At 38.2% G+C, this 15486-nt stretch overlaps 2 protein-coding genes across 3 annotated transcripts in view; both read right to left on the bottom strand.

The window, feature by feature from the left end:
• LOC128430070 (uncharacterized) overlaps positions 1-15292 on the bottom strand; it is a 49475-nt gene extending 34183 nt beyond the window's left edge. Inside the window, exons 1-7 of one of the 2 annotated variants that reach the window (XM_053416011.1) lie at positions 15150-15292; positions 12223-14110; positions 11583-11746; positions 11273-11496; positions 10471-10600; positions 10294-10394; positions 7704-9689 (exon numbers count right to left, since the gene is read on the bottom strand). In XM_053416011.1, coding sequence (XP_053271986.1) covers positions 9428-9689; positions 10294-10394; positions 10471-10600; positions 11273-11496; positions 11583-11746; positions 12223-14092 — 2751 coding nt within the window. In that variant the 5' untranslated portion in view covers positions 14093-14110; positions 15150-15292 and the 3' untranslated portion in view covers positions 7704-9427. Of the gene's footprint in view, positions 1-7703; positions 9690-10293; positions 10395-10470; positions 10601-11272; positions 11497-11582; positions 11747-12222; positions 14111-15149 lie in introns of those variants that run through there. The other variant, XM_053416013.1, reaches the window with a different exon arrangement.
• On the bottom strand, positions 181-7148 carry LOC128430072 (serine/threonine-protein kinase/endoribonuclease IRE1). The gene is made up of 7 exons (XM_053416019.1): positions 6992-7148; positions 4811-6074; positions 4515-4678; positions 4205-4428; positions 3359-3488; positions 3152-3252; positions 181-2518 (listed from the first exon to the last, which is right to left on the bottom strand). Exons 2-7 carry the CDS (start codon positions 6054-6056, stop codon positions 2257-2259), a joined length of 2127 nt encoding a protein of 708 aa, XP_053271994.1. The 5' UTR covers positions 6057-6074; positions 6992-7148; the 3' UTR covers positions 181-2256.
• Positions 15293-15486: the final 194 nt, after the last annotated feature.

The following is a 15486-nucleotide window of genomic DNA, read 5'->3' on the forward strand; positions in this document are numbered from 1 at the left end:
CTTCCCTGCAAGCGCTGATGACAACATTTTTGACATTTGTGTAACTTTACGTTTCCATATATTTCACTTGAACATTATGGGGAGAAAATCCGCAAACTAAGAGAGATAACAAGGTATCTTGTATCAATATTCTTTAATCATCGTAACGATCAGTGCGCGATAGAACACATCTCACAATCATATATTTACACATTTATTTTCATACACAACTGATTAAACTTCCAGTATATTTTGAGAATAACATTCAACACGTTTAAAACTAAATAATAGAAAAGAATCTGCATGTTGTAAAGCCTGCATATTCCCTTATGTTTAAAAAAAAAAATGCAATACCATTCACTTAATAATAAGTACTTTTAGACTTCTGATTTTGATAGGCTCATTGCTAAAGAATCTGGCAAACATCATTTTTTGGACAGAAAACATCTCAACTCAAGTGGATCTGTTTCCGTCGATTTATTTTCCTTTCATTTTTGGGCTCACACATTTGTCCTTGGATGAATGTATTTATTTGTTTGAGTCCACTGACTTCAGTAATGTGGAGCATTTTCTTAGTGACAGCCTAAAACAAAGGTTACAAAGTTAGCAGTCCGACAACCGGTGCTATTTTTTACAAACTAGTAAGAAGGTGGAATTTCCCTGACATCACCTAAACACACCTCATGTCTACTTTGTCACTTTGAGTACCTCTGAGCTAAAATTGTATCTAACTGAGGATTTTCTATTCATATTCATTTGTCTAAGAAAGCATTGAACTATATCCAGTCCTGAATAATTCATCCCAAAAACCACTTAATTTTTCTTATTGTACACGATATCATCTCTAGCACCCAGTAATCTTTACCGCTAAACTAGACTCTAACAACTGTGATCTCAGCTTTGATAATTAAAGGTTTGTGCTTTCATTTCATTCTCTGTGTGAAAAAAACAAAGGTGTGTGATACTTTATCACGGCCAGCGGGAGGCACTGTGGCTCAATGAAACCCAGAAGGCAACATCCTGTACATTACCACCGGAACATGAGGTAGGTGGCAACCAAACCGGTTCCATCCTCAAATGTCCCAAATGGGAATAAATCAATATTTGTAAAATGATATTCCCTGAGGTTCTGGTTCTTTCTTTATGGTTATAAAACCATTAACAAAGGGGATTGTACAAATCTATACATCCAAATGGATCAATTTTCTACCCTCAGGAACCCTCTTCTCCTCTTAAAAACTCAGATCTCTGAAAGTCTGAATGAATATAAAATACAGTGCAGTCCGAATGGCACATGGTCAAGCACATACTTCTGCAAAAGGCACAACAGTCTCATTAAATTCTGCACTAAATATGTAATGTTGTAATAAGCTCTAAAACAATTGAATACATATATATACAAAATCTGCTGTTTCCCTGAACAGGCATTCAATTCGATCCAAAGCGACTCGGGAGCCACGTTCACGTTTGCACCCACACAAGCTCTCGCACAAGGGTACGGGCAGGATGGGCAGTAGCATCACATGAACACATCGAAATAAGATAAAAAAAAATCTCACAATCATATTTTCACATGTTTGACAGATCAAGAACCTGAAAGGACTCAAATCAAAATTTATAATTTTTCAAGGTAATGTAGATTTGGCACTTTATGACTCTGCATTGTTGATTGTTCTGATCACATTACTTCACTATAATCCTCAACTTTGTAAATAAGAATCTACTGTGGGCAGAACATTTTTTAATTGTTCCTTTTAAGTCTCAAGGTCAAGTGTAAAAACGTTATCAAAATCATGGACAAAATACTGAAGTGAAAAGAAAGTCCCTTGAAATCAATTTACTTTACTTTACTCATCCTATTGATAAAAACTTGATGTATATAACTCAATATGTAAGAATGCAATTCAAGGAGTCTGCATGCTTTAGTGAAATATGATCACTACTCTCAAACTACAGTAATACAAATAAAATGTATATAGAAAATTCAAATAAATTTATTGTCCTGTATTATACATTATAAAATACTGAATAATCATAATATAGTGAAATAGGAATATTTTGATGACTAGCCTTGGACTTCTGAATCTGAGGAAAACAGCACCATGTTAATTTTGGAGTTTAATACAAAGCTCGGGACCTAGGTACTGTTAATACAAATCTATTGACAAATATAGGAGGCAGTGATTAACATTTATTTAAACTACCTGTTCAATTAGTCTCTATGAATGGTGCAGTTTCATCATCAATGCAGAGTCTACCCAGGTTAGCTCTACTGGACTAGATACGGCCGATGCTGCTTTTGGCATCTGCAGTTGGCTCAGTGAAAGTGTGTTCAGATTCTTGAACTGCAAGGCCAACGTGCTCTTCATCGTTTATGGGTTCAACTTCATGTCTGTTGGCGCCCCCTGTCTTTTCTGGTTTGAACATTTCCTTCAGGGGATTCTCTAAATTCCACCCTTGCCTTATGGTGAATTTATAAACGCATCCAAAGAGATGAGGAAACAGTGATGTCAGATCAACGCTGGCTGCATCATCGGGACTGCAAACAGAGAAGTGGAATAATATTACAAAGAAAATCCTGAATGTTCAGTAGACCAGTAACTTTTGAACCTTTGGCTTGTGGCCTCTTAAAAATTATCACTTTTGCACAATTTCACAAACCTCCCAGGGAATATGAATAAAATCTGTCATATTGAGGGGACTGATGGGCCTCTACACAAAATAATCAGTAACTAAAAAACGAAAGAGATAAGAAGATATTTGGGGGTAATTATTTCTCGTAATAATTCATATAACTGGCAACGAACCGATATATTTGCAGACATATAGTCAACAACTACGTGCAATGTTAAAGTTAAAGTTAGTTAAACTAATACCAATAAATAAATTAAACAGTGGATAAAAAAAATTATTGAATAAATGCAGTCAATAAAAACATTTTCCCATAAGCTTAAATGTATCACTGAATATAAACTTGTTTGGACACTTGAAATCCTAATATGTTTCCAAATACTTATTTGTCAAAATCAGAATCTTATGAACATAATTTACTCCTTTGTAAATTCACCTTAAAGGTGGAGGTGAATGGAGTTGTGTTGCTCAGGGACGGGATTGAAAACTTGTTAAGAATCTCAATATCACTGGTTGGAGTTTATTCATCTTTTTAACTTACTAGTGCTCTTGGAGGTTTCGCATGAAGCGGAGTAATCCCAGTATGTTTTCAGGGTATGGTTTCTTCTTGTCATCTGCCCTCAGCAACAGGTCGGGTGAAAACTACAGTGGAGAACAATTAATATTCACAGTTATACAAGCTGACGAAGAGACTTTGTCAGAACAATGTGGTGGGGTTTCAAAAGATGAATTTTTAAGTTGCAATAACCTTAGTTTTCCACTGATTGTAGAGAACACCCTCAGCACATTCATCCAGCATCAAAATCAACTCCTGGTTAACATTTGTTCGGCTTGCCACCTCCTTCATGTTCCCAACCTGCCTCAAGTATTGTACTTTCCTGAGTAAAAACAGAAGATTGCACATTTAGGCGGCATGCTTTACAATAACATAAATATTTTCATTGCATGACATTGATTAAAAATGGTAGTATAGATATTTGTGAAGATTGACGGAGAAATTTGAGCAAATGAAGAAAAAGTAACGACAAAAGTCCACAGCAGCTTCTCCAGGTGAAACACTTCATGGACTTTTTTTTTAATGGCCTTACTGGCTGCATGGCTCCACAGATGGCAATATGTGTGGGCTCGTCCACCATGTTGGTGTAGACTGAATTGATCTAAAAAACTATGTGATTGAACAGCCATGTAACAAGGAACATCAATTCAATACACTTCAATGGTGTATCCCAATAAATATCCTTGAAGTCCTACAGGGCTGTCAATCGAATATTAAATATTTAAAATACTCTGATTTAGCCTAATGCCAAACAAGTCGGTCAAAGACAATCACATCATTTTTTCGGAAGATAGTTTGTATAAAATGTCCTTATTATAAGAAAATATTGAAATGCAAATATCTTAATCTAAGATGGCGGCCATGATAAACATTTTTCCTGCTTGGAATCACCATGTTAACATTGAAGTGGAAGAGCCAAAGTGTCTGAAAACAGCCACTGTATGTAAACCTTTGAGTCAACACTATGCTAGCTCTCAAACATAAAGCTGCAGCATCTGAATATTCAGAGATAACTGGCTATGACAAAAGAGATTGTACTTTGTGCTGGTCCAGAAGAAGGGATGACTCAAGCACTCTTCCACTCTGGGTCTGTTCTTTGGTTCTTTATCGATCATCTTCTCGATGAGATCCTTGGCCACCACATCTTGAACGTGCTCCAACTTATACTTCCCCTTTTTAATGTTTGACATAAGCTTATAGCGTTCACCACCAAAAGGATGGTGTCCACCGGAGAGGATGAAATAAATCAGCATTCCTGCCACCTGAAAAGTCAGCAACGCAGTTTAATCAACAAAATATTTTGTTTTCACTTAATCATAAAGAGAATACATGATACACAAATGCTTACCTGTATATCTGTGCTCGATTTGTATCGTATGTCACCGTCTTCTTTTAAAGTCTCTGTGGCCATCCAGCCTTCTGTTCCTGCACTGCGTGTGTGATAAGTAGTTTGATTTTTAGGCAAACGTCTGCTTATGCCAAAATCAGCTAATCTTGCCCTTCCGTTCACATCTGTGAGATAAATGGAGAAGATTGATACAGTGAAAATAAATCTGTTGTACCACCTGAATTCAAATATTTAGTAAATGTTTGAAAACAGCTTCAGTGAAGTACATTGTTCTATATATTTTTTTCTTTACTTACCGATCAAAACATTTTGTGGTTTGAGATCTCGGTGGAGAATTTGGGGCCCTTGACAATGAAGTGCCCTTAAACCGTCAAGGACGTCATGGACAAGTTTCTCTGGACGCAGAATGCCATCATTGTTTCTGATATGTTCTTCCAGGTTGTATTCACAAAGTTGAAGAAAAAGATATCCAAAGTGCTCATGTTCTGCAAAGTCAATATATTTCACAACACAGCTATCGTACAGTTTCGGAAGTCTCAGAAGTTCTACCTCATGCTTCAGCACTTGATAGTTGGTTTTAGACATTCTCTTAATCGCAATTTCTTGGCCATCGCTTCCTCTCAGCCCCAAGAAGACTTCAGTTCCATCGCTTCCTTTCGCTATGCGAAAGTCAACATCACTGATGTAAGCAATGCTTCCAATTCTGATGACTTTACTTTCATCACTCTTTAAGCAGTGTACAAGCCTCTCTAATTTTCCCCTCCACCTCTCGCTAATTTGTAGCCAGTTGTGTTTTCCCGATGCTTCAGCTGGAACTGCTGGATCAGTTGAAGCAATGCCAACTTCATCATTTGACGTTATCCTCGCTGATTTAAGGATGCTAACGGCATGTTCAACAGACGGCAAGTTTCCAACCCATAGCATACGACTGTCAAAAGCTCTTAACACTTCTTCTGGGTTTGTTTTTCTTGGTGTAGCAATTTTAAATTCCACAAAATCTCTTAATCCAGAGCATAGTTCATCTCCACTGGAAACCAACCTAAAAAGTGTCTGAGCTATTTTATGATTGAAAGAATGATCTTCAGGTTTAGTCCCTTGTATCAAGTCTACCGGTTCACCAGCAGAGGGGAGCTCTTTCATGAAATCATCCCTGGCAAAAATGTTGGCTATTTGCAGAGGTGTGAGTGGCTGTGGTAACTGTCCATTTGGATCAACACCTGCATCAAGTAACATCCTTGCACAAATTGCAGGTGCATTGTACCATCCAATGTAATGCAAAGGTGTCAAAGACGTTTTGGAACAAACATTTGGATCGCCATTCTCCTTAAGAAGGTAAAGGACAATTTCCCTCTTTTGATATACAAAAGCAGCAATCAGTGGTGTTATATCATCATCCAACTCAGTGCAGGGGAACAGTCCATTAATGTCATTGTCCCTCAGAAATATTTTGAGGCTCTTGCGGTTGCCTTGAATTACAAACAGTATTACAGGATGTGTTGACGTTGGAGGGATTTCCAGTTTAATCTCTGGTAGACCATCCATTTCTCTGCTTCAGATTACCTGTGGGCAGACAAACATCATAATTATTAATTCATGTGATGCCTTTGTAAACGTATGAGTTGAGCAGCCTGTTTTAAGATGCATTATCAAGGATCTTGATGAAAAAAAAAATCCGGTCTCGTTCGGAGACTGATATCAAGGACGCATGTAAGCATATATAGTATGATTATGATACTACATAAATGAATAGGTTTTGTTGTTCATCTTTTAATACAGTCTATGTTTTTACCTGAAACCTAAGGGTGTGTGATATATATCGTCAACAATAATGTCTTAATTATTGTTTTAACGATGTGCGAGCTCACGTTATCGAGATAATGATGATCCATGCGTCACACAGGCTCTCGATCAGAGATCCCCAAAGTGTGGTGTTGCGCGAGCTGCCTCTAGGGGGAGCGCGAGAGGAAAAATGTAATGGTGCTCTCTCTATGTCTCTACCTCCCTCTCTCTTTCTGCAGGTTGCCGGAAGCAGAAGGCCCGCGCCATTCTCAAATTTGCAGCCGCTTGTCTGTTTACACCGGACGCTCGCTCTTTTCCTCTCTCTCTCTCACACACAAACCTACAGATACTCATACACAAACAGTGTGATCGGGCACATGTTATAAACTCAGTCTGGTTTAAAACAACAGACTTTATAAACTTATTAAAAGTACGTGGAGCGTTTGACGCAGTTGAGGACTTCCTTAGCGTGACCGAGGAAACAGATTATTAAACTGAGGGAACGGACTTATTCTCATTCCTTCACCTGATACCAGTGAGCTCCCTACATGTGTTCTAACGGCGCTTTGCTTGTTATCTACAGCCCCGTTAGATCCACGTTATCATACCGAGTCCTGGTGTTTAGTTTATAATCCGACTTGTATTGAAAGAAATGCAGTTGATCTACCAGCAGAGGAATGGAGGGGAAGTTTACTCACAGTGATGAAGTGAAGTGTCTCCTGTAGAAAGAAGAATCGAAACTTAACACGTTGTGTGTTTCCTGTATTCCTGTCTCTCTTTCTTGCTCCTCCCAAACAGTCAAGAGACAACTTACCTGGACGTCACCCATTGGTTAGTGAACTGCTGTCATGAAGCCGAGTTTCGAATTACTTTTTTATGTACAGTCTATGCAACAGTCTTGATGATGGGACTGGGAGACCCCGCCCACTCTTTTATAGTTTGACTCTGTTGGTTTTCGTTGAAGTCACTACACACCTTGATCTCTGAGTTTCCTGTCACTGAAGTCTGAATGAAGGAATGATGAAAATAATGAGAAGCTTATTTGAGTGCAGACCCAGTCATGAGTTTAATAAGCAGCAAGCTTTACTGCCCTCAGTTCTGTATTTCAGGTTACACACAGGTTGCAGTGTGTAGAATTTAGTGACATAAAGTGTTGAAATGTCATGTTGCAGCTGATACCCCTCCCCTCATCCTCCCCTTCCAAACATGAAACACAATCTGTGGTAACCTTCAGTTTTCATTAAAACTCAAAGGGTGTTTAATTTGGCCAGTCTGGGTTACTGCAAGAAACAAAGAGAGGACCCCCTCGATGTAAATATACAGTATTAAAAAATATAAAGGGCCCATTCTAGGGTAAAATAAAACAACAATTTGTATAATTTAGAAGAAACACACTCGTGAAAACATCACTAGGATTATTGAATATTTTATTACAAAGTTAGCTGTCCAACAACTGGTTCTATTTTTACAAACTTGTAAGTAGGTGGAATTTCCCTGACATCACCTAAACACACCTCATGTCTACTTTGCCACTTTAAGTTCCTCTGAGCAAAAATTGTATCTAACTGAGGATTTTCTATTAATATACATTTGTTTAAGAAAGCATTAAACTATATCCAGTCCTGAATAATTCACCCCCAAAAACCATTTATTTGTCTTACTGTATGCAATATCATCTCTAGCACCCAGTTACCTTTACCACTAAACTACACTCTAACAACTGTGATCTCAGCTATGATAATTAAAGGTTTGTGCTTTCATTACATTCCCTGTGTGAAAAAAACAAAGGTGTGTGATACTGTATCACGGCAAGCGGGAGGCACTGTGGGTCCATGAAACCCTGAAGGCAACATCCTGTACATTACAACCGGAACATGAGGTAGGTGGCAACCAAACCGGTTCCATCCTCAAATGTCCCAAATGGGAATAAATCAATATTTGAAACATTATATTTCTCTGAGGTTCTGATTATTTATTTATGGGTATAAAACCATTAACAAAGGGTATTGCAAAAATATATACATCCAAATGGATCAATTTTCTACCCTCAGGAATGTCAGCTGAATTTTAAGGGGGAGGCTGCTTTTTACATTTACCAACCCCTCTTCTCATTTTAAAAACTCAGATCTCTGAAAGTCTGAATGAATATAAAAAATATAGTGCAGTCCGTCTGGCACATGGTCAATCACATACTTCAACAAAAGGTCCAACAATCGCATTCAATTCTGCACTAAATATGTTATGTTTCTTTGTAAAAAGGTCTAAAACAATAGGAAAGATAAATACAAACAGCAATTACCCTAAACCGACATTGAAATTCGACTCGAAACAACATCATTTCTGTTATCCTCTTTAGGAGCCGAGTTCCCCTTTGCACCCACACAAGCTCTCTCACAAGGGTAGGCACACAGCGGGCAGTAGCATCACATGAACACAACTAGATAAAACATTTCTCAAAATCATATTTTTACATGTTTGATAGATGAAGTTTAACATCTCAAGAAGCTAAAATGACTCAAAAAAAATTGGTAATGGCGATTTTTCAAGTTTTTTTTCAAGAAATATAGATTTAGTACTCTATGACAAAGCATTGTTGATTGTTCTGATCACATTACCTCGCTATGATCCTCAACTTTGTAAAATAAGAATCTACTGTGGCCAAAAAAAATGTAATTGCTCCTTTTAAGTCTCAAGGTCAAGAGTAAAAACTTCATTCAAAAATCATAGACGAAATAGTCAATAAAATGTCCTGTATTATACATTATAAAATACTGAGTCATCATCATATAGTGAAAGAGGAATATTTTGATGACCAGCCTTGGAATTCTGAATCTGAGGAAAACAGCACCATGTTAATTCTGGAGTTTAATACAAAGCTTGAGACCTAGGTACCCAGCACAGGATTGTTGTATTAACTGTTAATGCAAATCTATTAACAAATATAGGAGGCAGTGATGAACATTGTTTTAGCCAAATGTTTACTTGACTGGATTTGTTTGAATGCTTTAATTAAACTCAACTTAAAATGCAGCTTAAAGATATTAACGTTTATTTAAACTGCCTGTTCAAATAGTCTCTATGAATGGTGCAGTTTCATCATCAATGATGAATCTACCCAGGTTAGCTCTACTGGACTAGATACGGCTGATGCTGCTTTTGGTATCTGCAGTTGGCTCAGTGAAAGTGTGTTCAGATTCTTGAACTGCAAGCCTGACGTGCTCGTCATTGTTTTGGGGTTCCACTTCATATCTGTTGGCGCCCCCTGTCTTTTCTGGTGTGAACATTTCCTTCAGGGGATTCTCTAAATTCCACCCTTTCCTTATGGTGAATTTATAAACGCATCCAAAGAGATCAGGAAACAGTGATGTCAGATCAACGCTGGCTGCATCATCGGGACTGCAAACAGAGAGTTGGAATAATATCACCAAGAAAATCCTGAATGTTCAGTAGACCAGTTACTTCTGAACCTTTGGCTTATGACCTCATTAAAAGTATTACTTTTGCATAATTTCACAAACTTCCCAGGGAATATGACAAACATCTGTCATATTGTGGGAACTGATAGGCATGCACACAAAATTATCCAGTAACTATTTGGGGATAATTATGTCTCTTGATAATTCATATAACAGTGGCAACAAACTGATATATGTGCAGACATATAGTCAACAACTAAGTGCAAAGTTAAAGTTAGTTCAACTTATACCAATAAATAAATTAAACAGTGAAGAAAAGATTATTGAATAAATGCAGTCAATAAAAACATTTTCCCATAAGCTTAAATGTATCACTGAATATAAACTTGTTTGGACGCTTGAAATCCTAAAATGTTTCCAAATGCTTATTTGTCAAAATCACAATCTTATGAACATAATTGACTCCTTTGTAAATTCACCTTAAAAGTGGAGGTGAATGGAGTTGTGGTGCTCAGGGACGGGATTGAAAACTTGTTAAAAATCTCAATATCACTGTTTGGAGTTTATTCATCTTTTTAACTTACTAGTGCTCCTGGAGGTTTCGCATGAAGCGGAGTAATCCCAGTATGTTTTCAGGGTATGGTTTCTTCTTGTCATCCACCCTCAGCAACAGGTCGGGTGAAAACTACAGTGGCAAACAATTAATATTCACATTTATAAAAGGTGACAAAGTGGTGCGGTTTCAAAAGAGTTGCAATCACCTTAGTTTTCCACTGATTGTAGAGAACACCCTCAGCACATTCATCCAGCATCAAAATCAACTCCTGGTTAACATTTTGTCTGCTTGCCACCTCCTTCAAGTTCCCAACCTGCCTCAAGTATTGTACTTTCCTGAGTAAAAACAGAAGATTGCACATTTAGGCGGGCCTGCTTTATAAAAAACATAAATATTTTCATTGCATGACATTGATTAAAAATGGTAGTATAGATATTTGTGAAGATTGACGGAGAAATTTGAGAAAATGAAGAAAAAGTAACGACAAAAGTCCACAGCAGCTTCTCCAGGTGAAACACTTCATGGACTTTTTTTTTAATGGCCTTACTGGCTGCATGGCTCCACAGATGGCAATATCTGTGGGCTCGTCCACCATGTTGGTGTAGACTGAATTGATCTCAAGAACTATGTGATGAACAGCCATGTCACTTAGTATATACATTAAATGGTGTATCCCAATAAATATCCTTGAATTCCTACAGTGATGTCCAGTCAAATATTACATTTTTCCAATCCTCTGATTTAGCCTATGGCCAAACATGTCGGACATTTTCAGAAGATAGTTTGTATTCAATTTCCTTATTATTCGAAAATATTGACATGCTAATATCTTAAATTAAGACGGCGGCCATGGTAAACATGTTACCTTCTTTGAATCACCATGTTAACATTAAGCTGAAAGAGCCACTGTATGTAAACCTTTGAGTCAACACTATGCTAGCTCTCAAACATAAAGCTGCAGCTTCTGAATAATCTGAGATAACTGGCTATGACAAAAGAGATTTTACTTTGTGCTGGTCCAGAAGAAGGGATGACTCAAACACTCTTCCACTCTGGGTCTGTTCTGTGGTTCTTTATCGATCATCTTCTCGATGAGATCCTTGGCCACCACATCTTGAACGTGGTCCAACTTATACTTCCCCTTTATAATGTTTGACATAAGCTCATAGCGATCACCAGCAAAAGGATGGTGTCCACCGGAGAGGATGAAATAAATCAGCATTCCTGCCACCTGAAAAGTCAGCAACGCAGTTTAATCAACAGCATTTTTAGTTTTCACTGAATCATCAAGTGAATACATGCAACACAAATACTAACCTGTATATCTGTGCTCGATTTGTATCGTATGTCACCGTCTTCTTTTAAAGTCTCTGTGGCCATCCAGCCTTCTGTTCCTGCACTGCGTGTGTGATAAGTAGTTTGGTTTTTAGGCAAACGTCTGCTTATGCCAAAATCAGCTAATCTTGCCCTTCCGTTCACATCTGTGAGATAAATGGAGTAGATTGATGCAGTGAAAATAAATCTGTTGTACCAAATGAATTCAAATATTTAGTAAATTCAGTTTGATGTTGATGTTTTTAACAAGTGATGGATGGTGGCATAGACATAGAAGGTCCTGAAGAAGATGGGAACAGGGAAAGACAAGATCTAATTAGCTTTTGAACGTGAGGGTTGACGCCGGTGTCTCTAAATAAAAGCATGTGATTTACGCAGTTGAATTTAAACATTATGTTTCTACATCATGATGCTCTACCCTGATGCCAACCATCACCTGAATGCTACTGACATTTTCCTTTTGTCTGACCTGATATATCAGAACCGAATAACCCGCTGTCTGTTTGTGAAAGACAAAGTCTGTAGAGTGTCAGGAGTCAGTTGTCCTGACATTCTCCAGAGTTCATGTTTGAAAACAGCTTCAGTGAATTACATTGTTCTATATATTTTCTTCTTTACTTACCGATCAAAACATTTTGTGGTTTGAGATCTCGGTGGAGAATTTGTGGCTCTTTACAATGAAGTGCCCTTAAACTGTCAAGGACGTCATAGACAAGTTCCTGTGGATGCAGACTGTGATCCTTTTTTTTTATATGTTCTTCCAGGGTGTATTCACAAAGTTGAAGACAGAGATATCCAAAGTTCTCATCTTCTTCAAAGTCAACATATTTCACAACACAGCTGTCGTAGAGCTTTGGATGTCGCAGAAGGACTTCCTCATTCTTCAGCACTTGATAGTTGGTTTTAGACATTCTCTTAATTGCAATTTCTTGGCCGTCACTTTCTCTCAGTCCCAAGAAGACTTCAGTACCATCGCTCCCATTCGCTATGCGAAACTCAACATCATTGATGTAAGCAATGCTTCCAATTCTGGTGACTTTACTTTCACCAGTCTTTAAGCAGTGTACAAGCCTCTCTAATTTTTCCCTCCACCTCTCGCTTATTTGGAGCCAGTGGTGTGTTCCTGATGCTTCAGCTGGAACTGCTGGATCAGTTGAAGCACTGCTAACTTCATCATTTGGGTCTTGGGTCTTTTCTGGCTTCTTCTTTTTCTTTTTCTTCTTCTTTTTTCTTGCCCCTTCACACTCTCCGTTGAGTTTGCTCAAATGATCTTTCAGTCGTCTGAGCACTTCTTTCAGCTTGTCATTCATTTTCATATCTGCAGATGCCAGTATCTCCTCTGGCACTGACGTGATCCCTGCTGATGTAAAGATGCTAACAGCATGTTCAACAGACAGCAAGTTTCCAACTATGCCATATGTGTAGACTCGGATGTCAGAGGAGAATTGATCGTTGACAAAAGGAGCAACTGTCCCGCACAACTTCTCAATAAAACTTGGATGCCAGCCATTTGTGACTTGTGTTTTCTGTGTCATCACATACAGTGTTGACTGAACAGCTTCTAACAGCTTAATGTCAGGTGTCTCTTTGTAGCCAAGTATTTCCAAAAGTCTGGGGATGATAACCAGTGCTTGCTCAACTGGTATCTGCTCAATTGTGCAAAAGACTGCATGTAAACTCTTTATCGTACAATGTACATGTTCGTGATGAATTTTTGGAAGGTGACTCACTGCCCCTGTAATGAAGGAGTTCAAATTTTCAGTTTCTTTCAGCCATTTGATGCTTTCTCTGCGGTATTTTTCTTCATTTTTCCCAGTAACATTAAAGAGAAGCTCGATAATGGTCAGATGAGTCTGAGGATCAACCAATAGCATACGACTGACAAAAGTTCTAAACACTTCTTCTGGTTCTTTTCCGTCTAGCAAAGCAATTTTCAGTTCCACAAAATCCCTTAATTTGGAGCATAGTTCATCTCCACTGGAAGCCAACTTGAAAATTGTCTGAGCTATTTTGTGATTAAAAGATTGACATTCAGGTCCAGTCGGAGGTATCAAGTCTACCAGTGCACCAGCAGAGAGGAGCTCTTTCACGACATCATCCCTGTCACAAATGCTGGCTATTTGCACAGGTGTGAAAGGCTGTTGAAACCATCCATTTGGATCGGCGCCTGCATCAAGTAACATCCTTGCAAAAATTGCCGGTGCATCGTCCCATCCAATGAAATGCAAAGGTGTCAAAGACGTTTTGGAACAAGCATTTGGATCGCCATTCTCCTTTAGAAGGTAAATGAAAATATCCGTCTTTTTATATACAACAGCAGCAATCAGTGGGGTTATAAAATCATCCAACTCAGTGCAGGGGAACTGTCCATCAATGTCATTGTCCCTCAGTAATTTTTTGAGACTCTTGAGGTTGCCTTTAATTACACACTGTATTACAGGATGTGTTGATGTTGGAGGGATTTCCAGTTTAATCTGTAGTAGATAATCCATTTGTCTTCTTCAGATTACCTGTGGGCAGACAAACATCCTCATTATTAAAACATTTGATGCCTTTGTAAATTTATGAGTTGAGCAGCCAAAAGGCTACTCGGGATATTTTAGCACAGTGTCTACTTGAGTATTTCAAATTGAATCCACAACAAAGTGGAAAAAAACATTACTTTACATATTTTTATCAGCATCATTTTCAGTGCTTTTGGACACTTAAATTAAGTTTCCATTTCTCATTTATTAAGATGGATTACCTCCCCCAAGGAGGTTAGGATTTGATTGCTGGGTGAGTTGGTCAGCAGGATAATGCACAAACTACTTTGAGGTTTTTCACGACATTTGGTGGAAAGATGTGACAGTTTAGGAAAAAACTATTTTCACCCATTTCCCAGGATCTTGATGAAAAAAAAATTGAATTTTAGGAGACAGTTTGGCCTTGGCTTAGGTAAACGTTCTATTGAGAGACATTCTAGTTCAAAACATGGATACAAGTCGTTCCCTAAGTTTAACAAACTACTTGACGCATGTTAGCATATGTAGTATGATTATGATATTACATAAATCAATATGTTTTGTTCTTCATCTTTATATACAGTCTATGTTTTTACCTGAAACCTAGGGGTGTGTGATGTATATCGTCTGCGACAATATCTTAATTGTTGTTTTAACGATGTGCGAGCTCACGTTATCGAGATAATGATGATCCATGCGCCAAACATTCACGCTCTGCATGTACAATATATTAGGCCTCTCTCTCTCTCTCTCTCACACACACAAACTCACAAACAAACCGTGTGATCGGGCAAATGAATAAACTCAGTCTGGAGTTGCAGTTGAGGACTTCATTAAGTAAACCGAGGTCACAGATTATTAAACTGAGGGAACAATTTTTTTCTTTTTCTTCACCTGATGAAGAAAAAGGTGGTGCTTCGTACATTTGTTATATTTGGAAGATACACAGCATCACAGAGTCCTGGTGTTTAGTTTATAATCCGACTTGTATTGACGCAAATGCAGTTGATCTACCAGCAGAGGAATGGAGGGGAAGTTTACTTACAGTGATGAAGTGAAGTGTCTTCTGTAGAAAGAAGTATCGAAACTTAACACATTGTGCGTTTCCTGTCTTCCTGTCTCTCTTTCTTGCTCCACCCAAACAATCCAAGAGACAACCTACCTGGACGCCACCCATTGGTTAGTGAACTGCTGTCATGAAGCCGAGAGTTTCGAATTACTTTTTTATGTACAGTCAATGCAACAGTCTTGATGATGGGACTGGGAGATCCCGCCCACTCTTTTATTATTTGACTGTGTTGGTTTGTCACTCCCCACCTTGAGTTTCTTGTTACTGAAGTCTGAATGATGAAAATGCTGATAAGCTTATTTGAGTGCAGACC

The sequence above is a fragment of the Pleuronectes platessa genome, chromosome 23 (assembly GCF_947347685.1).
Source record: "Pleuronectes platessa chromosome 23, fPlePla1.1, whole genome shotgun sequence".
Taxonomy (NCBI): Eukaryota; Metazoa; Chordata; class Actinopteri; order Pleuronectiformes; family Pleuronectidae; genus Pleuronectes; species Pleuronectes platessa.

Coding starts and splice junctions, on each gene's coding strand:
- LOC128430072 (XM_053416019.1), bottom strand. CDS start 6,056: ATGGATGGTCTACCAGAGATTAAACTGGAAATCCCTCCAACGTCAACA. Junction 4,429..4,514: donor AATCGAGCACAGATATACAG/GTAAGCATTTGT, acceptor CTGACTTTTCAG/GTGGCAGGAATGCTGATTTA. Junction 3,253..3,358: donor ACAATCAGTGGAAAACTAAG/GTTATTGCAACT, acceptor TCTCCACTGTAG/TTTTCACCCGACCTGTTGCT.